A 25,142-nucleotide genomic window follows, 5' to 3' on the forward strand; every position below is an offset into this window, starting at 1 on the left:
GACAGTCTATTATGCCGTGTAATGAAGTCATCGTTATCAGCCTACCTTTTAAAGTTTAGACCTTCGTATGGAAGGTCGATGATCTGTCCTAATAACGGCTTATCTATCAGTCTAACACTGTTTGCAAAACTGTCCGTTTATACAGCCAATAAGAGTGATGAAGTGTGATAGCAGGATGACAGGTGAATTTAACAATACAACTATGTAAATCCACTTATACATATCATTTAGACTCGTTGGGGTCAGAACTGGCAAAGAGCACACATGTGAACAGATAACAGATCTAAGATACCCGACAGATCAGATACCATAGCTAACGTTGTCAAATAGGTAACCATACCAGTATTCCTTTATGCTTCGTTCTTTCAAGTGCGTTGTCTTTTTACTTGCGTATACTTTTGAAAAAGATATTTGTAAAACGTTGATGAATGAATTTTTAACTTACTGCTAAGTGCGCAATGGCCCAAGCCTTGTGTATTGGAGATGTGATTAGTCTTTTCTCCGAAGAAGTGTCCGGTTATGTGTTTAGTCAGCTTTCAAGGTAAGTTCTTTGATTTTAAGTTCGATTCACTTTTACAACTTCAATGTCCTGTGTGAAATCCTCAAACGCCATGAAATCATTATTAATGAACAGTCTAATGCAAGTAGATATGGAAGACCGGTGAGGACAGCGACTTGAAAACTGCGATCTGCAGTCTGTAAGTGCCACCTGCGACTTCAAAAACTGCAACCTGCGACTTGCAAACTGCCATATGAGGCCTAAAATGAACCACTGTTTTCAATGTTTACGCTGCACGATAAGTCGTACAATCACATTTCGGTCGTGTAACATCCACGACCGAAATACGATAGCTGGACAATCACGAACTTCAGAGCTATGAGAGGTAGGTATAATTTTGTCAGCCCAATTAGACCGTCACATAAGCCTGTATGTTCTGCATCTGTATTGATAACAGTTAACAGTAATACAGATTAACAAAGTCTTAATGTATTTTACTACAGTCAGTCTAATCATAGACACTGTCTATGGTCTAATCAGTTACCTTTGACCATGCATGTCAATATCTAGACTTTATTACAGGTTTACTTACTCTCTTCTCCTCAAGGAAGGTTACCTCTACACCTATTTTATTTTCCACGACAAAATGGATATCCTCGTCGAACTTATAACTAGCTTATTCTCCCTAATATATACACACATTTTAGTGTATATATCGACCTTGAAAATCCCAATTTTATCAGTCGTCTGATGATCTCTATGGAAGCGTGAAACTCTGAGAAAAGACTTTTAACATCATTATTCCTTTGCATTACGTCTATGTATGTATGTATGTATGTATGTATGTATGTATGTATGTATGTATGTATGTATGTGTATGTAATTTGTAGACCAACTGTTCACAGTATGGATTTTTTTGTTCAGTAGCATGCTGTTTTCAGCATTGATTATACATAGTTTCTCAGTTCGACTGACCTGAGAAACCTGCAGATTTGCCAATGCTGTCACATTTAACATCTGCCACACAGGGACGTATACCAACTGTCCTGGGAAAATCGAACAAGGTGAAAACTGATAAAAGTCCAGTGATATACAATATGGATACGTACAAGGGCATAGCTACAAAATTGTTTAATTTCAAGAATTAAAAAGGTGATTTCAAAGCCCGACAATTACCGTTGCCTTCACCCATATTAACCGGTGCTATGTGATGGCAATCCCTAAGATAGGAGTGGGGGATATATATTGGTTGCAGGGGAAACTCACGTCACGTTAACATGGTTAAAAGTCCACAGATAAGGCCTAGAATAAAAATTGTTTGGTTCCTCTTACTTACCCAACCTAGTTTGTCACTTTCGGTCCTAAACTTTTTTTGTACATGTTTGAGAAATAAAATAATAAAACATAATGAATCATATACATATATATCCTGTATGTTCATAAATATACAATTATAACATATACAAGTTCATGGGTACCAAATATATTTCAATCCCTGTTTGATCAACCTGCAGATTTGCCAATGCTGTTACACTTAACATCTGCCATAGGGACATATGTCGACGGTCTGGGGAAAACCGAACTATGTTAAAACGGTTAAAAGTCCAGAGATATACAGTATGGATACTTACAACGACATAGTAGTTACAAAATTATTTAATTTCCAGAATTAAAAAGGTGATTTCAAAGCCTGACAATTACCGTTGCCTTCACCCATATCAACCGCCGCTATGTAATTGCATTTCCTAAGATAGGGGTGGGGGACATATATCGGTTCACCGTTGTAGGGGAAACTCGCGTCACGGTAACACGGTTAAAAGTTCACAGATACGGTAAAGAATAAAAATTGTTTGGTTCCTCTTTCCCGACCACATCTAGTTTGTCACGGTCCTAAACCTTTTTTTAAAAAAAATATGTCAAAACTATGGCAACCTATCCAATTGGTGTCAGTACCAAATCATCAGCTGCCAGGTCCCTAGTTGTGCATGTATGATGTGCGCCACCTCAGACGAGATTGTTTTACATGTAGTGGCACTGTTTCCAAAGAGACTGTGCACATGGTGTATTGTCTTCTCGCAGCACTGGAACAATACTTAACAAAATAACAGAACCATGTTCACTGGCTGAAATTTGTAAATTCCATTGCTGTCAATGATGAATTTTGACTCCATTCGAATTATGTGTATATGTCGGGAATCATGTCACTAGTACTGTATCATATCTGCAGTAAAGTTTCTGACCAAGACATTGTGCGTGCAATTACACCATATTCCTCAAGATGCAAGAACAGAAACGATAGGTCTTCTGACATACATTACCTGACATACATGAGCTTCACTGCTTTATTAAAATTAGGGACAGACGAAACTTTTTGATAGCAAGGATTGCCGACATCATTGTTTTGTGATGCAACAACAAACCGAATGGGTAAATAAATTAGCCTATGTGTTTTCCATTCAATTTTGATAACTTCCTTGAGACGCTTCATGGATTGTCAGAATTTTAAATGTAAGCTCATAGTTTTTATAAGTAGCCCTATTATCCAGCTTACATACATACATACATACATACATACATACATACATACATACATGCATACATACATACATACATACATACATACGCATGTTACATAATTTGAAAAAGTCCTGCCTTCTTTCTTACTGGCCAGGTTTTTTTTTGTTTTTTTGTTTGTTTGTTTTTTGTTTGTTTTTTTTTTTGGGGGGGGGGGTTAAATTAACAACAACATTCATAATAACGGATCTGAACAAGGTTCACGATCATCACTTTGGTGACCTTTTTTTCACCGAGTGTGACTGCGCAATGGAACAGTGGTGTCAGTACGTTTTTCAACAATGGAGCGAGAACGAAGGATCATCAATGTCCATGGTTGATTGTGAAAATGCTGACTCATGAATAGCATACAAACATTTACTAAATCTCACTAACCAGCAAATGAATTTTCTCGAGAGGCTAATTAGTTCTTGTCATGAATCTAATAAATACATGTGCAGTTTCATCGTGATCACTTGAGAAGTTATTGAGATTTTTTTGTGTATACAGCCAGACATGCACACACACACACACACACACACACACACACACACACACACACACACACACACACACACAATTTCTTTCACCCCATTACAGTACCTCTCGTTCATACGAGAGGTAAAAATAAATATCACCCATATCAACTGGCGCTAAATAATGGCGTTTCCTAAGATTAGGGGGGGGGGGTTATATATCGATTGCCCGGGGAAAATCGCGCCACGTCACTTAACACGGTTAAAAGTTCAGAGATATACAGTATGAATACTTACAAGGGCATAGCTACAAAGTTGACAATGTTGAAAGGTCGATTTCAAAGCAATATTTTAATTTGTGCCCTACTATCGTGGACTTGGCGACAGTTAATATGGGTGTCATGAATTCGTAACGTCAAGACAATGATTTAGATTTGCTTTTATAAATTTACGCCATCGCGTTTCAATAGGTATTGCTATCATTTTTCCTGAGAATAAGAGTCTTTAAAGATGAGGGCATCATATTTTAGATAAGACGGAATAATGCCATGTTTAGTAGTTTAAACTACATATAGTGTGTCTGGAAAACAATTCTCCTTTATATTTTCAACCGGGAGGGCGCTGTTCTTCCGTTTGTGCATCCCCTGAGGGTATAGCGTCTTCACACATCTTACACTAATGTACAGCTATGAAGCACTGCTCTGTTCCCTGCTGCTATAATAGTTCCAAAAATACCAAAAATGTGCACTTTTACCGCATACCCAAGGAGAAAACATCGAAGAAGCGTTATTTCCAGCTAATGAGAAACGACAACGCGAAGTTGGAATCGAAAAACACACGAATATGCAGTGTTCATTTTGCCAAAGGCAAGAAGACAGCTACTACGGCTAGTCATGGATGTATTACATCCATGGTCTAGTCTAACCAAAGATCAGGACATTAGTTACACCAGATAGGTACATTTACGTCAGAATCATCAGAATCATCAGAATCTAGAATCATCCGTAACCACAGCGCCTAGCAGCGTGCGAAATTAACGCCGGTCCTTCGGTCCGAGACCAACAGATTTCCGTTCGGACCGACAGTTTTTCAGAGTTTAATACCACATTGGTCAGGATATGCTTTAATTTGTTGGTGTATTGATACATTCAGTCACATGTATTGTATTTTATCGCGTGACAATAGTTTCGGGAGTCATGGTTATGTATTCAGGGCCGTTACTACGGCTAAGTACCCCTTCTACAGAATGATACATTCCAGGAAACAAGGTGGCGCAGATAGAATTTGCTGAGTTCTAGGTGAATGAAAAGTTTTAGCCTGAAAAACGATAAAAGAAGACTTGAATGATAATAACTTAGGTTAGATAGGGTTTGTAATTTATTAAAAATTGACTTTTGATATTGATTAGACGTCTAGAGATTTGGCTCGGCAGTCCATAATGGAAAAGCAGCCTGGCGGTGGCAGTCCCTGGATGGGTGGGTACCCATGCTTGTTAGCGAAATTTCAATGAAACACCACCTTTTTAGTGGATCTGGAAGAAAATCACTACAAAAACACCCCCACATTTCCGTAATCCGAAAGGTTTTATCTTCAAGGACACCTAATCCATACACTGCAGGCAAAGTGTTTGCCCTGATGTTAGGGTGATCTGAAAAAGTACCTCTTTTTTACGATTTCACGGACTAGACGGCTGACGAAAAGCACCCCATTTTCCGTGAAATTTCTAACAAGCATGCGTACCCACTTCGTCTGGGTCTGCCACCACCGGGAAAAGCAGCAATTGGGGGTTTGTATCCACTAAATTTTGGTCAGTATGTATATTTACAGTGACCCAATGCACATAAATATCGAGTTATCGACTTTTGAATGCCACTTGGTCACTGATTTGCTTCTGGACACTTCTTGTATCTCCAGGGCAGTCCCGGGAAGTAATTAGTAGGACCGTGTTGGACCAAGTATTACAGGTCGCAGATCAGATACGAACACACACGCTGTCAAATAATTAATCTTACCAGTATTCATGTATTTTTAGTGCGATGGTCGAAAATAAACAACTTTTATGCATAGCACACTCAAAGTTACATTCGCCGATGCAATGAGTTGGAAGATACAGACACACATAACGCGGCAGCTGCATGCTTTTCCTTTGGCGAGTTATATCCCGAGTAAGCGCGTCACCATTAGCTTATATTACGTTATTAAAGCGGGAACCGTTAGCCCGATTCACAGACAATTTGACCTAAAGGATTACTAACGCGGTTGTATCTTGAAAGCGCCCCCAAAATATTGCCGAGTAAAATATATATATTAAGTCGCAGTTTTACAAGCTGGTCTTCCATACGTAGTATAGTTCACATTGTGCCATTGCACGGCGTTTCCCCAGTGAATGTGCGCCCTCAACTTTATATCACTTGGAGCAGCGAGCATGTGATTGATTGATTGATTGCTCGATTTATTATTTGATTATTTTGTGTGTGTATGTGTGTGTGTGTGTTATTGATCAATCGTTGATTTTTGTGGGGATATAAAACTTTTTTTCTGCTTTCCCTGCCTGGCTGTTTTTCTCTCAGCTGTACATTATTCTCTCTTTGTTGCATAAATAAAGACACCTTGTCCATTCTTCTTTTATCTAAATTAAAACACCACTAATATCATGATAGCCAAGAGATTAGTTACATTACACTTTGCTTTATCTCTTATCTCCTGGGAGATATCACACCCATTTATGCATTACATAGTATCCATTGTTAGTGCACGTTTGAGTGCTTGTCTGGTGTGATAATCACCCAGTAGATAATAAATTTTTGTGGTAACTGAACCTAATTACGAGATTGTGAGTGTTTTAATTTAGATAAGAGGCGAAGAACGGACAAAGTATCTTTATTTAGTCAATAAAGAGAGAATTATAATCCGTGACATCAAGTGACAAAGTGATATATACCTATCGGAAATTTCAAATATATTATAGATAAGGCAAAATCATCCTTGCTTTTTTCAAAATACTTTCAAATTGGATAAATGTCACCTAAGTGCGATTTTTCAAAAATGTACACAAGACCATTCAATTTTCGAAAAGATAAAAAAAAAACTGACCGCTTTATCTAGTGCCCATCTATTCCTCAAGTAATACGCGATCTCTCAAATAGCGCATACCAATTACAGATTATGAAAGAATGTGCATGAAAGTATATTACAAATGGTACTTCGGTCAATAATTTATTCACTCAATCGGTTTGTGCAATATATCACCGTTAACCACTCAATCCAATGTAAGCATAGCTTTCAGGATTCTCGGCATTGACAGCCTGTACACTCAAAAAATTGCAACATAATAAACCAGTGATAAGGATTATTAATCGATCGTGGATCATGTGATTTTGAAGGAGACGTTTGGTTGGTTATATAATGCAATGGGAGTTTTGTATTGAGTGAAAGTGCCGATCGTGTTAATGTCATACCCCTTCTCAATGCTGTGGGTAAAGAACTTTGTACTTTGATATAGTCGAATTGATCAAAGGGCTATAAAACGTACGTGTTGCCATCGCGTTTGGCCACTATCTAATCACAGCAGCTGTTGGGTAACTTTTTATGAAGTTCAAATTAGGGAGAGAAATATGAGCAAAGTGAGTGAAAATTTATGAAATTGTTAAACTAATAGAGCTGGCTTGGTTTTCTCTCTTAATATGCTTACTAGTGAAACTATTCTGTTTCATGCCTCATTTGTTTGGGTCGAGAATTCAACGATGGAAAATGTGATTGGTTGTAATTACAATATTTTATTGGCTCGAACTGATGATGATAACGTCAATAACTCCCTCCCCTTTGAATAACTTCTCAGAGTACTCAGCTGTGATTTTAGCAGTAGTAGTGAATACTTTCGGGTTTAAGCATCCCCCCTGGTTCTCAGTGTTGTTACGTACGTGCGTACTGTACCAACAATGAACACACTGATAAGGATTAAAATTGACAATGAAATATGGCCATCTTTAAGCAACAGCTTTGTTAGATATGACTTCTCAATATTGCACGCCATGAGTGTGTCATCTTGTGGTATACAAACTTGCATTTCAGTGTGACTGAATTAGTGCCATAAGTTCCCGACTCCATTGTCTGTGATTTTTCATTCTCAACAATTCTAATTTTGTCCTTGTATGATTTGTGATACGTCAGAAACTGTCAACTTTTACTCTCAGACTGAAAGATAGCCAGATGAAAACATAATGAATCAAAGTTGGCCCACAGTCAAAAGTGGAAGAAATGTTTGTCCCCCCGCCCGAAAAATGACACATTTATCATGATTCCAGATACTGATTGTTGTTCTGGATGATGACAGAAAATGTGGAAACAAACATGACTTACGGTTGTAAGGACCTTGTGCCAAAAATAGTTTTTTGACCTTTTCCTCGTAGGACGCATTTTCGTAGTTAGGCCCTTATAGCACTAGTCCCCTCATATATAGTCTATCAGCTAGCCCTCGGATGTTCTTCCGATAAAATGCGACACACAGCCGAACAACGCTATCGAGGATGGAACATCCGAGGTCTAGCGAATGTCATCAGGATATAAATAACTGCCAATCAGAGGACCGTATTAGCGACAAGCACAAACAGAGGACAATAGCTAAATTTTCATGCATATTCATCTTAAGGAGGGCTTGTAAAAATAACCACCAATGCGTTAACTAAAATGTGTGAATGACAACATCTACACACTCATCAAACACAATTATAACTGCTAAGACATAGTAATGACATAAATGTGTTTGTCAACACCTGCATGTAGAGATTGAATATATTAAAGTATATATATGCCCAACCCACCGCTTATCGTAATCTCAATGGAATGTCCGGTCTGAAAATGACATTCGCTAGACTGTTCGGGCAAGCCCTCACATGCGAACTTTGTTCGCTTATAGTTATAGCATCGAAAGAAAGCACGAACGTTTAGCAGCAAGACTATCTCATACAGTGATATCTAATAATACAGGGCCTAGTTATCGGCAGTGAAAAAACGAGGTGGGGTCGGGTAGCCGCAACCATACATTTTTTAAATAAAAGTTTAGGTCTTAGTTTATCTTCATGTAGCAAATTTACGTTCAGCCGTATTGTCATAATAGCTCGCGTAGTGGCTCAATGACTAGTACGCATGCGCGTCGTTTATACTATGCGAAACAAATTGGTGGTTCTCCCAGGGATGCATTGCGGCGCGCAGTGACTACGCATGCGCCTTCCATATACTACGTGCATTCTCCACGCGCTACCTATCATCATATAGCATAGGCGACATAACATCACCATGCATTTCAATATTGTAACAATAGGCCTGTTGGCACGCTTATCGTAACATTGTAATGAGTATCGAGGCATCACTGTACCTCAAGGAGAAATTGTTACACTATTTGGAAGTTTGATGCACCGCGATACGCGATACGGAACACTGATGACATATAGCTGCAGTTTAATTTCCGGGTTGTGGAAGTGTGGTTTTGACATTTATATTGTCGATAATTGATTTTTTTACATGTTCTAAAAAGAATAACTACTTTCCTATGTTTGTTGGTAGAGTAACATTCCTAAATCATCGAGTTGAATTGAGAAATCGTGATGTTCGGCAACATGTCAACAAAACATTTGTCCAAAGACCAACGTACGTTGGTGGAGGGTCTATGATATTAAGTTGGCTGATTGAAAATGAACAATATTAATCTAATGGCGATGATGGTTTTTGAAACCAACAACTGCATAGAGTGTTGACTTTCTTGACTTCTCGTCCAAGTCAGAGAATTAGACGTCATTCAATAAAATAAATTTTGATGGTCAATACCCCTGGAAAATGACCCAAATCAAGTGTATCAACCCTGGCCCAGGCATCCGGTCACAAATGAATCTACCCTGCGCGAGCTTATGGGCTTTGCCTAGTTATGATATTATATTATGTTATCGATGGGAGGGAAACTTTTAATTCACTCGGAGGATTGGATCGCTGTCTTTTGAATGATTTCCATAATGTCGTCGTCGGGGAAACAGTGACAAAAGAACATGTCATGATAATATTTTGATGATATTGTGATAATCCATAGGGTACTTGTCAACGGTGGTTTCACTGTAGACAGCCTGAGGGCGCTATAACGGTATCGACCTGATCAGTTGATCTGTCGGCGACGCGACTCGGAATGCCTGCATACTGCGGTGATTCTGAAAATATATTTTGTTAGAATGATTGATGCTAGGCCATGTTCTCGGTGAAAGTGGGGGCCAAGTTATTTGAATAGACTGATTAACTATTCACAGCTTTACCGTCTTTCCAAAATTATTAAAGCGATTGAATGATAAGTTGACCTCCCGGTTGACCTAGATGTGTTTGTTTGTTCTTTCCAGTGCAGCCTGTAGCGCATTATTTGTGGCGCCGAGGCAAGACAGAGCCACAAATGTGAATACACCAAACCTTCTTAATCCACAAGGTAAGAATAAAAGGTGAATTTTGAAAGGAACAGTAGTTACGACTCTATCCCGTTCCCTATAGACAATAACGTCAAATCATTCAATGGTAAAATCTAATAAAATCTCGTTCAAGTTTCGAACTATGACGTCAAAAGGTCATTTTCCTCCTGACCCAAGATGTCGTCTGCGAACGTCCACAAAGAATTGATATCATGATTCAGGCAGACATCAACGACCTCCATTCACATATATTATTGATATTCTACTTTGAAGTTTCGCTAAAAGAAACTTTAACAGTTCCAGTATAAATTATTAAAAAAACAGTCAAATTACAATAAAAATAAATCAAAATAATCCCTGTACCTAACTGCTCTGTGGATCAGTTGCTCTGAAATTTCACACTGCAAGACTAAAATCAATATGTAAAATTATATTTGTTTATATGATTCATATTTTCTAAAAATGATTTATACTGTTAATACCCATCTCCACGTGCAAGTATGCATTCAAACATGACTTGGGCTTGAGCGGGTTGCCTTTACAAATATGTATTCCAATGATTTAGTTATTAATGTTTAATAATTTTTAATGTCAAAAAATAATACCTTTAATTTGATTTTCATTTTACAGAAAGGGTACTCTCTATTGCACTGATATATGTTAAAAATTTACACCCATAGACACACAGACACGCGCGCACGCTTGCGCGCGCACGCACACACACACACACACACACACACACACACACACACACACACACACACACACACACACACACACACACACACACACGCACGCACATACCATACATTCATTCTGACATTTTCGTTTCTTGCAGTGTCACTATTTCATGTTGTGATCCAGAATAGGTACAAAGCCCAGGCAAGATATCGTGAATCAAAGTAAGTACTCTACAGATACTTTGTCTTGTGGTATGTAGATAAATTAACATTTGGCTTCAGTTTCCAAAATGTATGACACCATAGACATCATTGTGCATGTTTACATCGATGGCATAGTAATAATATACTGAAAATTGATTTTCCACGTGCACTCATAAAAAGAGGTGAACAAAATTAAAAACTAAAGATTGGAAAGAAAACAACAATTGAATAAAACGTAGCAAAGAAAATGCAAGTGAAAAGTAACAACAAAAGATAAAATTGATCCAACACATCAAACGATTCAGAATACACTTGATGATAAAAAGATACAAGGCTGAGTCATGAAATAAACATAACACTAAAACAAACGGTAAACGATCCTAGGACTAGTTTCAAATACAAATAGCTGAAGGATAAAAGCTCTTTCTAAAACATTCTTATTTCGTTTTGATACACCTGTACCAAGGAAAAAACTTCAAAAATGTACGTGCCGGATGACTGGAATCCTTAATAATGGATGTAGGTTTTCGAGTGGATCTGAAATGATAGATTGATAGTAAGGATGGTAATTCTGTACCAATGATTCTTTGTGCTGTCCGGAGGACTCTCTCAAACTTGTACATTCAACTCGTCGTTGGTGATGTTGTTAAACCAGATGGTGATGGCATATGTTAAAATACTCTCTATGACAGTGCAATAAAAATTGACTTAAATACAACGCCTCATTCAAAATTGTTTTAAACGTCTGAGAAAATCAAGACGCTGTTGTGCTTTCTTTACTATGTGTTCAGTATTTGTTTGCAAGACAGGCGATGTAAAAGTTGAATATCCAGGAATCAATTTCATTTATATACGCAGACTCGTAAATATCAGTGATTAAACCTAGGGCAGTGGTATCATCGGCAAACTTTACAATAACATTATCATCACACAAAACAGTACAATCGTAGGTAAAAAGAGAATGCAATAAAGGACTTAAAACTCAACCTTCAGGAGCACCTGTATTCAAAGAATTATTGAAGAAGAAACACATTAATTTTGACCATTAAATTTGACAGTTTGTGGCCTACCATACAAAAAACTTAATCCACCTGCACATATATAGAAGACCTAATTATAAGTCCTATATCAGATAGCTTTATGACTAACTTCGAAGGTACAATGGTATTGAATGCAGAGCTGAAATCGACAAAGAGCATTCTTATATAGGAATTGTGTAATGTCTAGATGAGTTAATACCGAGTGAAAAAGATACGGCGTCTTCGACAGAGCGGTTGGCACGGTATGCAAACTGATGTGGATCAATAGTTTTTTGGCAGTACAGACTTTATATATGATGCAAGATTAGATGTTCAAAGCATTTCATGATTACAGATGTAAGTGTAACCGGTCTATAGTCATTCAGACACCACTTGACTGGGGATTTCCGGGTATATGCACGATACTTTGACAAACCGAGGTGTCATTTCCTTTCCTTCCAAAGGTAAACTTGACACTCCTACATACCTTCTTATATTAAATATTTACATATAAGCATAATGAATTCATAAAGAGTTATTTTACTAAGTTGTTATTTAATTTCCCTTTCAGGAACACCCCAAATGAGGACACGACTAATGCCACTAATTTGAAGGTAAGCAAATGACAAATGTCTTTTTATGCTAGCTACAAATAAGTTTAAGAAAATGTCAAAAAAACTGAAAACTGAAGCATCAATGTACACCATTGCCGCCCCCCTAAAATTGAAATACATCATTTTTGTTATGTCCAGAGTAGATGTTCAGAAAACACTTGTGTAGGCCCAAGTTTCAGGTTTGTTCTCTCTGGAAAAGTTGTTTGGCCTTGCAGTAAAGATTATTCCAAAGTCTACAAAGAGATAAGAAATTGACGAGTACACACAAACAACAAAATGCACTTCGGTCATAGCTGTCTTGAGTTGGGTTTTAGCCTGTAGTTTATCTTAATACGCCAAATATTTGGTTTTTCCCAGAACTATGCCTAATGTTTTCAGTGATATTGTATGCTTGTTTACAGAATGTATCTGATGCAGAACAACATGATAACGAAAAAGAGCAGAGAAGACATTTTGGCAGGCCTGTCAAATATGGTCAGGTTGTACAGGTAAGGCAATGCGTGTCATGTACAACGTTTTGATGAACTGACAGCCATTTATATGTATCAGCCACATCATGATTGCCAGCATCCATGGTAAGGAATACTGCATTATAAACATTCCCCAGATACCCACTAATTAATCATATATACAACTATTAAAGTAGGTGTATAGAATGTCGAAATACTTGGAAATATCCGTAAAATGTTATATAGTCAACATATTTTGCATTAACTTATGATCTTTGAAGTTGTGGAAAGCCTTTTGTTGTGGTAACGACTTGGATGTGGCCTTCCAATGTCAACATGCAAATTCATTTCCTGTGAAGTGTTTTTTGGCTCAAAAAACTATAGAGTTACTGATACCCATCGTGAAATTTGAAATCCATTATATTATCAAATCTATTATCACTGTGTTTCAGCTGAGACATCAGTTCACTGGTAAATACATCCATGGCAGAACTGAGAGCACTTCTACATTAGAGTACAGTAACATGCAGGTATGTAAATTTGTCTACTTTGTACACATTAAGGCTAATCTCGGTGTTATTTAAATGTAGTTGTAAAATTATTTCTCCTTTTAGAAAATTCCATTAATTTCGTTTAAACATAACTATTCCCAATAATACATTCAATACTGACTGAAAATGCTGTAAATGTACGTTTTCTTTTATGTGTCTTATTTGAGCAAAATATCACCCAGTTTACTTTTAACATGATTGATCTTGTAGGTTGAGCTTCTTGACTTTCATGACAAAAGTGCCCAGTTTAAGATCATGCCAAGGTATAAAGTGAAGTCCGAAGGTGACATGGTAAGGTCGCAAAGTTAAATTTCTACATTTTGTACATAGAAGTTTATTGTTTTAGGATGTTATGTTCATGATATCTGAATCCTGTGACAATGTATATATATATATATAAATATATATTTATATATAAATATATATATATATATATATATATATATATATATATACATATATATATATATATATATATATATATATATATATATATATATATATATATATATATATATATATATATATATATATATGATGTACATCAACATCTCCTGACGAGTGATTTACTCACGAAACAGGCTTGTAGAGACGAAAAACCCGACTTGATTTTCTTCTACCCTCAACAATACTCCACTCTGCGTGCAGACGTATCGAGCACTGTACTACGGACAAATCTTACCACTGACTTCCTATATATATATATATATATATATATATATATATATATATATATATATATATATATATATATATATATATATATATATATATATATATATATATTTATGTGTATGATAGCCTATGTGCAGTACCTTCGTGATGCATGTAGTATCACCTTCTTATCAAAGACAGTGACGTGTACATTTGTTCCTGACAATGTTACACTACACATCACTCCAATATTTTAATTGTTAATTGTTAACGTCCATTTGCAGATCGGTTCGCATATGTAACGTTGTAAATTTGTGGTAGACTCAGTACTTTTCAAACGTGATGTGAATTTGATCCATCTAAAAGATTTATTATTAGGTAACCTGACTAAGTATTGGATATGCTTTGGTGATGTGTAAATGTGACTGTATTGTTGCCCAGTAGAAGGATGCCAAAGCATATGAAATCACAAATAATTCACTTGTATTTGCTTGAACATGTTTGCTTTTTGTAATTCCCAGGTGTTCATTGATGACCAGATCGTATTAGAAAGTATTGAATCTCCTGGCCAATATTTGCATGTCAGCAAGGATACCTTTGCACAAAAATCCGTCAATTTCTTTGCGTAAGTGTTAATTAAATATAAAGCTTTTAATCTTCAGATTGGAAAATCACCGTATACTTCTAATAGAATAGAGATTGAAAGATGGGTGAAAAAGGGAAATAGTTTCTCAAACTTAGATATAAGACATCTGAATAAATACAAAAAATATCAATCAAGTCTGAGATGTAAAGTGATAACGTCACTGTCATTTACCAATGGAGAATCGGGATTTCTCTTCAGATGCTTCATGTTGATATATGTAGTCGAGGTAGAGAAAATTATAGATGATTTCTTTATTGCCATGCAAATACCTAATTTCAAATTATGTGTCATTCTCCAAATAAAAACACAAATAAGTAATAAGAGTATCCTAATGTGCCAATAATCCTGTTAAACATTTTTGATATATGTCAACCTTGTATAATCGTGGCATGTCAGGATACTAGTAAAATATCAAGGTTTTATTTTTCATTTTAGTCGAGAGTTGAATGTATCGGTGATTAAGTCAGGATTTACACCTCACAGATATGATAAACCCAAATCAGATCAGTCAGATCTTGTTAAGGTAAGCCGTCAAAAAGAAAAATATTATATGCAGCCATTTGTAGCAGTTAGCTATAAATAAACTTATGTACATTGACAAATTGCTTGATGAGTTTACATTCTATCAAAACTTGCACTACTCCAAATTGTTTTAAATGAGTGGTCAGATGATGGGCAAATGTTAATACTCTTTATAGTCTGGATATGGGTTTTGCTTACCAGGTTGTACAGCAGAAGAGCCAAACTGTATCGAGGTCCATATCCAGACAGTAAAGGTTTTATCATTGAACCTGAGTAGTGGGTAATGTCACGGAAACATCACATGAATGACACAACCACATACATTGACAGTAAAATAATAAAGCAAAAACATAAACGCAATGACGACATCAACAAAGCCAAATAACAGAGTGAACAGATGTCGATGACCACTCCACTCGCCATATTTTGGCAAAGTGTGACTGGGCATGTTACGGAAAAGTATTGCCCGGGTTCGATGCCGGTGGTTTCCATTGAATTGCATATACTAGATATATGATAAGATGTTTTATTATTGTCTCATGTCAAGATATATATTTTGGGAAAAAATAAATTTGAATAAGCTTTGTAGGGTTCTTACTCTCTGGAGGAAACTTAACATTTTGAACGTGGTAGAAAACAGCTTGTGTCAATTATCTCGCTAATATTTTGAGGTTTGCTGAAAGACAGTTTGTATACCATGGGCAGCTTTTAGCATGTCTTCAGTGCGCATTGTCATAATTCAGTTTATTATCATGACTTGTTATTAATGATCATGAGTTATTTTCAATTTAAGGCGGGGTCTGTGTTCAGACTTTTTCACAAAGAAATTGAAGCCTATCTGACAGCTGAGGGTGTTTTTGACTCTGATGTTTGTAGAAATGGTAAGTGGACTTCTGCTAAACTCATGAGTATAAGAAGTACTTGGTTACTAACATATCTTAGAAACGCTATTATGACGAAGTACACATATACTAAATTTAGTCTTAGTTGGGCCGTACGTTCCATTTCTTCTTTGTCATAATTAAGATGTTTAGCATCATATTGAGCATTTTAAAATAGAACCGTTGATTTTCTTTCCAAACTTATAAAACAGGTTCTATTTCATTTGAATTAGAACTATGCTTTGTATTATACATTATCAAAGTTTGAAAACACAAACTTTATTCAAATTGATTGATGACTGTGGTGTGATTAAAATTTGCATATACTCGTTTAGAGAAAGGTGAAATTCATTTCTTGGTGTATTTGATGGCATGTAGTATGCATTGCGAATTCCTATCAAAATGCTTAATTCTACAGTTCACAATGCAAAGTGTTCATTGCCTATTCCAGATGAAGTCTTCAAGAGGGTAATACGACTTTATTTTTTTCCACAGTCCATTTACGAGTAAGGAAAGCAGATATAAATCGTCCAAAGACACTGTTGCCAAGCACGTCATCAAACACATATTGGCAAATAGAGGCAGAGGAAGGTATAATGAAAGGTAGGATGTTTCCACTGGTATTATAAATTATATGTGTATACAAAGATGGCCCTTTTTGAAAATAACACTGTGACGACGCGACAAGCTTTTGAATGTAAAAAGTACATGTGACGAAAATGTTTCTCACCCCCTTTAAATTATCGGGGTGGGGAGAGAATAATCTACCCACTGCAATAATTCATTATACGTCAATAAACACATCAGCTGTTGAGGACCGGTCTCGGTCCTTATAATTTGTCTGACCTTGGTACATGTATGGACACCATTGATGGATAATACTCAGACTAATGTGGATCCATACTACTATGAGGAAGAGGTATAGCCTGATGTACTGCTGTGGGTTTAACATCTTAACCACATCAAATCAATTATGTTGGCTACAACGAATAGCGATCGGGATTCTACAGAGCCAAGTTTAGCATTACGAACTGTCGTGTTGCCAGTGCTGTATATGTCATTAATGCATGGATGCAGTCATAATGTTTATTATACATTTAATAATACACCCGAAAGGTCTTCCATAATCGCAGTATTACTCTTCACTATTCTGATTTAGTGTTCAAAAGCATGCACATCTCAAGCTGATTTATTTTCTGTAGGGGAAATGATGAAATGGGAACAAAAATGCCGCATCAGACATTTTTCAACAAGGAAATATCTGCACATGACTAAAATAGGTACTGGTAATGTACAGGTAAGGTAACCGTTATCGAAATAAATAAATCACACACATTTACGCATTTTTCAAATTTGTAAAGCCAAGAAGAATAACAAGATCCAGAAATTATGTCTAGGCAATCTGTAATCAAACGTATACAGAGAAAGTCTTATGAATTATTTTATTCATTATGTGTATGGTTGCAATATGCAGAGAAACTCTCAATGATTGTAATTACTTATACGAAATACACGAACCATGAATGTATCATGTTGGACTTTTTAGATGATATAAAAATAGAAAAACATGCTAATGCATGGGTGTGTCACTTGAGATAACATTTCAATGTTTAGCCGTGGTGTTTTTAATTCATTGTGTAGGTCAGTTTGAAAGACACCGCCGATCCCGACACTGTATTCAAATTGCACAATGTTATATATGAGAGAGATGAAATCCAGTTTGAGAGCTACACTAGAATAGAACATGTTGAGACAGGTCACTGGTTGTATGGTTCAGAAGGTAAGTATCTGGCAATCGTAAATAAACGTCTATGTTACAAGGATGGTATAACCATTTCATTCGTTCATCCATTTACATTCTACGGCCACTCATCATTTAATTGCAGCAACTCATTTCCCTCCCCTAAACTTATATCTACATGAACACATAGGTATGAATACAGACTCTTGCATTTACAGATATATACACACAAACACAGATATTACATGCATGCGTACATACATACATACATACATACATACATACATGCATACATGCATGCATGCATACATACATACATACATACATACATACATACATACATACATACATACACACACACACACATACACACACATACATACATACATACATACATACATACATACATACATACATACATACATACATACATACATATGTAACAAATTTGGGGGTGACCTCTCTTGTTAAGGTAACCCTCCTCCATGTTACTTTCTCTCTCCACTCTGTACACGGGATCGACTTGGACTTTTTAGGAAATTAGCTCAGACTACACACAATGTTCATGGTTAACCTGGATCATTTGGAAGTGACCACAGAGCAGATCAAAGCTCCTGACCTCGGACCGTCTCTTCCAAAGACTGAATCCAAACTTTATTATTCCATTAAATTCTTATAAACATAAAATATACAATACTCAAATGATTGGGTGATAAAGTAATCAGCACCATAAATGACTAAAACGGAAGTATTGTCATCGCCTTAATTCAATGCAAATGATATTGGCAAATATGAAAACTAGCTAAACAATGTGATCACGTCATTGTTCTTCCAACTGTCTGTAATCAGTCATTATTTGACATCAACGATCTTTTAATAACTTAATGTTGTCATCTCAGAAGAATACTATTCGCGAAATGCAAACATTTGTTCTAAGTATTAATTCATGACAGCTGAGAGTTTACGGTGACCTCGCAAAACGTCAAAATTCAGGGAATATTAAAAAGTTGTAGTCTCTCATCCGTAACACATACATACATAAACAAATACGTAAAATCATGTTTTCATACATTTGGCTTGATAAATATGTTTTGTTTTTATATCAGTTTACCTCCGAAAGGAGTCAGAAGCATGGGAAGAGGCAAGTTAGTAAATCTATTGTCGCCCATACTATCCTATTATAAGAAAATATTGATAATGACGAAAAACTTCCTGTTTTTGACTCTTGACATTAATAAGATGGTCACAGTTGAACTACCTCACTTGTCGATACTGCAGTACATGCTCATTCCCATTTCATTTAAGTTTCACACATCAGAATATCATCATACGAATCATTTAATCAAAAACACTCCAAGTATAGCTAAAATACAGTTATCACCCTGTAATATACTTACCTATATTTTTCAAGAATCTCCTTTTATGCAGTTCTAATTTACAAAATATCGATATTTATATTTGTTTTTTTTCTTATAGACGTTTATTCAGTGGAGGATTCCTCAGTTGGTTTGCAGTGGGACAAAGCTACACTGAGAAAAGTTGGCACCAGTGAAAAGAAACTTTACGACGACGCATTCACAATTCAAATGGTAAATACGCATGTGCATACAATAAAACAAATGTAAACAAATGAAAGAAACTATACATATATTTATTATGATAAAAAACAACTTCAGCAGTAGATCGAACAATAATGCTGGATGGAATAAGAATACAATATAAAGGTAGTACTTCTTTGTTTATTTGTTCCAGTGTTTCTTTTGATATAATGCTTTCTTCTTTATAGGTGGATGAGGAACTAGTTCAGATATTCAACTTTGTAGCAGGTATCGTTCCAGTACTTCAAAAGTTGATAGCTGACGTAAGTTTAACATGCCAAATAATTAATGTACATAGAATACACCACTAACGTTAGTAGATTTCAGTAATGTAAATAGAATACTTGATGACATGTCTCTACATTCCTAATGGTTTTACATTGATGAAAAGTATGAATTGATACGTTTTCATTTCAGCATGAGGGAAATACAAAGTCACGAATTTTTACTATCTGTCCATCATTTTGGTATGATCCGAACAAAATTTTTATCTCCCCTGATTGTGTACTGTCGTTTTCAAGTGCATTGCTTGTGAAGTGCACTTGATCTGTCAATGTCGAGATTTGTTAACTAATTGTATGTATCACAAACTCGAATGTAAGCCAACGTGAGTCACATCACTTGAAATTATATCATCACCAAGGTAACGGAAGAGAGGATATGAGAATCAATTATTGATAAGTAGAATGGAGAATTATATGGTTGTGTTTCTGTTGATAGTTTTATTTTTCAGAATTGACAAAAGCTTTGGTCGCTATCTCTTTCTGATTGATAACTACAAAAAGCTTGTACTTACCTTTCTCAAGACTTAAGCGTACACATTCATAATTTTTCAGAAAAAGGAGGGACGAGTTCCTCAAGAGAAGTTCAAAAGAAGCAAAGTTATACTATCGACATTAGAGGAATTGAAGGACTTCATGATTGTGAAGGGGCAACCAGTCAAAGATAGACAGAAATTGCTCAGAAATCTCAAGGTTCTCGACTTGCTTGTGGAAATTTGTGAACTCGAGAAGAGTACACATGACACAAGGTTAGATAGAATCGATTTTGTGTTATTATAGAGCTCTTTATCAAATGAAAATGGCATTTCAACATATAGTGAATTGGGTGACTAAAATGAACAAGTGACATCCTGACAAATGTGTAATCATTTGTATGAAATAAAAAAAAACACATTGTCATCAGGTAAAGATTAACTGGAATTTCATATCTCCAAACAGATATATTGATATCGTTGTAAAATGCTACAATGTAATGGAAACATATGTGATGGGAAACAGCAGAAAGAATGATCTATATCTCACTGGTTTCATGAAATTCTTCCAAGGTCAGGTTGACAGAGGGGTAAGTAAAACCATGCCTCTTCATATTCTCAGGGGCACAATTGTTTTGTTTTTCCGAGTTCACAAGGATGGAGGACAATAACATAGTGCTTACTGTCCGTGGGTATCATTGGCATTTTGCTGCATTTGATTACCAACTTATTTGTATCACCGAGATTACAACGAATGTTGTATAATTAGATATTATTCCCCAATATTTTTCTTCATTCATCTAAGGAAAATACGGATGACCTAAGAGGCCTTGTCACTACAAGTCATGAGACGAGTAATGATAAAACATTTTGGTCACGAGTTTCTTTAGGCTGAATGAAGATAAATATTGGTTAATAATATAAGAATACCAGTGCTAGTAATATTAAACAAAAATCCGGGAAACTAATGGCAAATTTGAACGTTTTGACTCATATTTCAAGCACAGCAAGACCATGATGTAGACATGCGTTGTAATGACAGAGATGCGCGTTGTCATGATATAGAACGACCCGAATGTATATTCCATATATTTTGTTCAAATCCTGAAACACAACTTACCTTTAGAAAGGGAAAAATGTTGGCGATTTAGAACGTTTTGACTCATATTTTGAGAACCACAGGACCAGTGACGTACACACGGGTTGTCGTGACGTAGAATAACTTGTGTATAATCCACGTTTTCTGTTCATACACAATTACCATCATCATCATCATCATCATCATCATCATCATCATCATCATGCTAGCATTCTAATATATTTTCATCTCTTTGGGTCACCAGGATAATATAGGGCTTCAGGCAGTTGATATGGTAACAGAGTTGTTTAAAAACAACAGAAAGATCATCGATATAATAAAAACAGAACGAATTGGTCAGTTTATAAAGATTTTCAAAAGAAAGAGGGTAGGCTCGTGTTATTTATGTTAATGTTACTCTAATGATACTGTTTTGAAAACCATTGCCAATCTTAATACGATATTTAGTTCATGAACAGGTTTTCAAACCTATTTTGAAAATTCGTTAATTTAGTTTTAAGCTAGTTACAGTTAGCTATAGTTTTGTTTCTTGTAAAGTGAAGAGGCTAACTTTAGTTGCAGTTGTTAACTTAGAACGTAGTATATTCGAGAGTTCTGGGGATTTAGAATGACGTACTTTTTACCTTCCTTAAGGAAGGTTATAATATACTGATGAAGTCTGTGTGTCTGTGTGTGTGTCACCATTTCCGAAAAAACGGCTGCATCAATTCGAATGAAATTTCATAGACATGTTCCGTAGGGTAATGGCCAGAACTGATTATGTTTTTGGTAGTAATCCGATGAATATTAATGACCAATTTGAGTAATTAATCGATCGAACGAGTATAAATTTGGCGTCAGATTCAGATTCATATTCAGGTAGCATTATCTTATGTACGTTATTTTAAGCATCAGATGGTCTCAGATCCGAATCTGAATCTGACGCCAACTTTATACTCGTGCTCTACACTACCGAGAAAGACTCTGTTTTCAGGGGTTTCATGCCAACCTTGTTTTGTGTTTCCCTTGGATCTGCACTCTGTATTGGCTGCACAAACACGAGAAAAAAGAAGACCGAGGCAGGGTATTGAAGTGATTAGATTTTCGATTGGAAGTTTAGGAAGTATTATAGTGACTTCAAACCGTTTCCTTTTTACCGTGTTCTTTTCCAATTTCTCTTGATAACAAACTACCGCTGTTTGTTGCAAGGCTTGTACATAATCATTTATCTAGCTCTGTATCTCAGGATATAAATACACTCTCACATATTTATCAAATGTAATAATCTATAATTTATACCCAAATGTGAGTGGTCAAAATATGGAAAATAGACCAAGCCTCGCCTAGCCTACTAAGAAAATTTCGCGACAATGTATCAATAATGGTGACCTATACATTGACCTCTATATGATTAGTGTACAGTGAGCGCGCGCCACTCAACAAATCTTGAGAATGTGTAAACTAGTGGTGGGACAGAAGGAAGTTCAATATGCACATGTGAAGTCAAGGATGGCAAGCTTTCCTGTGTTGAGAATAGGAGGTGTGGCAGGCATTTGAACAACATTTTTGACAACTAACTTCCATTGGGACTTGACGAATCACAGATATAGAGCTAAATGTCTTGCATAAATCCTTACGGAAGGCATTCAGTTTAAATCTAGTTGAACACATGGTTTATCTTAAACACAGTTTATTATATATCTATATGTTGATTTATGTATGTTTGAACTTGTTTCAACCTACCCAAAACACAATATTCGATTCTGCTTGGAAACCTCAGGCAGCCTCATACGTTATAACTGCAGACTTTTTCAATATGTCAAGTCAATTACAAATGTGTAATATGATGCAGTAAAACATTAGCACATAAGCGAGTTCGTTAATTACTTCATTTTCTTTCAACGATATTACAGAATTATCGATATTTACGTTTGTTGGGTGTACTTTGTGTATGTGATGGAGTTGCTATTCATGAAAACCAAAGTAAGTGTTTTCAAATGTCCCTGTTTTTATTTGTTTTAAATATTTCTGAGTGTAATGGTTGTAAATTCTAAAAAAAAACACTTAGTGAGCTGAAATGGTGTTAGCCAGAATTTTGACTTTGCGTTATTCTGCGGCCAAAAGGGTGCTATTATGGAGACATATTTCTCCGTAGGTAAAATGAAATGAACCAGAATAGTGCTTAACATATCACCTAGAACGCCCGATAGGCGCTATTCTGGGTAATGCCATTCTCAGGCCTATTACTAGTACCCATTACTTCTGTCTACAGCTGAATCCTCGTTTTCGAATACACTTTTCGGATTTGCACATCCTAAAGACGCTGAATATAAAATTTGTGATTTCATTTGAAGACTGTTAAACTGTTCATTATTCTGAAAATTCTCAGAATTTCACACATATACTCGTCAATTTATTAATTTCACCAGCTTATATTTGTGATACTTGGTTGGGAAATGGTCAAGATCCTTCATTGAAAGAGGTGAGACTTAGTTAAATCGTTTTTCACCTACTATCTTTCACCTATATTAGTATAATTAATGTTTCGTACAAAGTCAAGTACACATACATGTATCACAAAGTTATTTTCTACCGAATTAGTAGTTATGTTATCTGTTTGGAGAATGTTTTCATTTTGTCAATGTTAGCTATCTGATGAAAATGTTGTTAAATATGGTTCTATGTTTTTCAGATCCCTCTCAATTCCTATTTGTGCCTTACTGAAGTTGGAACAGAACTTCCTAACATGGACAATGACACCGTCTATGTTTCTGTTGATAACAGAGAAACCTGGATTCCATTACCAACATTTGTAAGCAATGTGAAGAGTGAAGACTTTCTGTTTTTGGCTCATCAGCTTGAACTGTTTGGACAACTGTGTCATGTAAGTTCCTAAAATGCTATCTGAATGAATTATTTAAAGGATTGATTTATCGTTTATAAGAACATTTCTGTACGAGTGACCAATTTGATGCAGATAACGACTGTGTGTGGTTATGGTATGCATGATCTTTAACACCTTGTGTATTTTTTCACTGATAGTTTCAGGTTTATATATATATATATATATATATATATATATATTATATATATATATATATATATATATATATATATATATATATATATATATATATATATATATATATATATATAACTCGGCGAGTAACAATCTGCTAAGATAGTGCTCTATACTGCAGTGGCAAAGCGCAATAGTTTTGGTGGTTCTGGAACTCTTTCTTGGTTGTAAGTCGGAATTTCACGCATAGTGCGATCAACAGTTGTCTGATGATCGCACTATGCGTGAAACTCCAAGTTACAACCAAGAAAGAGTTCCAGAACCACCAAAAATATATATATATATATATATATATATATATATATATATATATATATATATATATATATATATATATATATATATATAACTCGGTGAGTATCAATCTGCTAAGATAGTGCTCTATAGCAGAGGCAGAGCGCAATAGTTTTGGTAGTTCTGGAACTCTTTAACTCTTTCTTGGTTGTAACTCGGAGCTTCACACATCATGCGATCATCAGACAACTGTTTTCTACTCTCTGGGTGTGCTGTATATAGAGAGTGCAGACAATAGAAATATCATCACTATTGTCTATTTGTTGGTGGGTTGGTGCTGTGTGTGTGAAGGTGTTGGTTGTTATTGTGTGAGGTATTGGGTGCGGACAAGTAGGTGTTGGCGGGTTGTTACATGTCGGGCTTTGATGTTCCGTCAGTTAACGTGTTCAACTCAGTTCTTTTGTATAGTG

General features: G+C 35.8%; 1 protein-coding gene across 1 annotated transcript in view; it reads left to right on the forward strand.

Moving 5' to 3' along the window:
* Positions 1 to 458: 458 nt before the first annotated feature.
* The window catches only part of LOC144442032 (inositol 1,4,5-trisphosphate-gated calcium channel ITPR3-like), a 75,536-nt gene continuing 50,852 nt past the window's right edge, over positions 459 to 25,142 (forward strand). The window contains 22 exon segments of the mRNA XM_078131304.1: positions 459 to 541; positions 9,906 to 9,988; positions 10,807 to 10,870; positions 12,443 to 12,485; positions 12,887 to 12,973; positions 13,387 to 13,464; positions 13,696 to 13,776; positions 14,661 to 14,764; positions 15,221 to 15,308; positions 16,101 to 16,188; positions 16,684 to 16,791; positions 17,391 to 17,485; positions 17,830 to 17,968; positions 19,036 to 19,074; positions 19,418 to 19,518; positions 19,716 to 19,790; positions 20,364 to 20,557; positions 20,748 to 20,871; positions 21,625 to 21,747; positions 23,273 to 23,342; positions 23,789 to 23,841; positions 24,052 to 24,243. Of these exon segments, the coding sequence (XP_077987430.1) occupies positions 459 to 541; positions 9,906 to 9,988; positions 10,807 to 10,870; positions 12,443 to 12,485; positions 12,887 to 12,973; positions 13,387 to 13,464; positions 13,696 to 13,776; positions 14,661 to 14,764; positions 15,221 to 15,308; positions 16,101 to 16,188; positions 16,684 to 16,791; positions 17,391 to 17,485; positions 17,830 to 17,968; positions 19,036 to 19,074; positions 19,418 to 19,518; positions 19,716 to 19,790; positions 20,364 to 20,557; positions 20,748 to 20,871; positions 21,625 to 21,747; positions 23,273 to 23,342; positions 23,789 to 23,841; positions 24,052 to 24,243 (2,112 nt within the window).

Source organism: Glandiceps talaboti, chromosome 11 (genome assembly GCF_964340395.1).
Source record: "Glandiceps talaboti chromosome 11, keGlaTala1.1, whole genome shotgun sequence".
Taxonomy (NCBI): domain Eukaryota; kingdom Metazoa; phylum Hemichordata; class Enteropneusta; family Spengelidae; genus Glandiceps; species Glandiceps talaboti.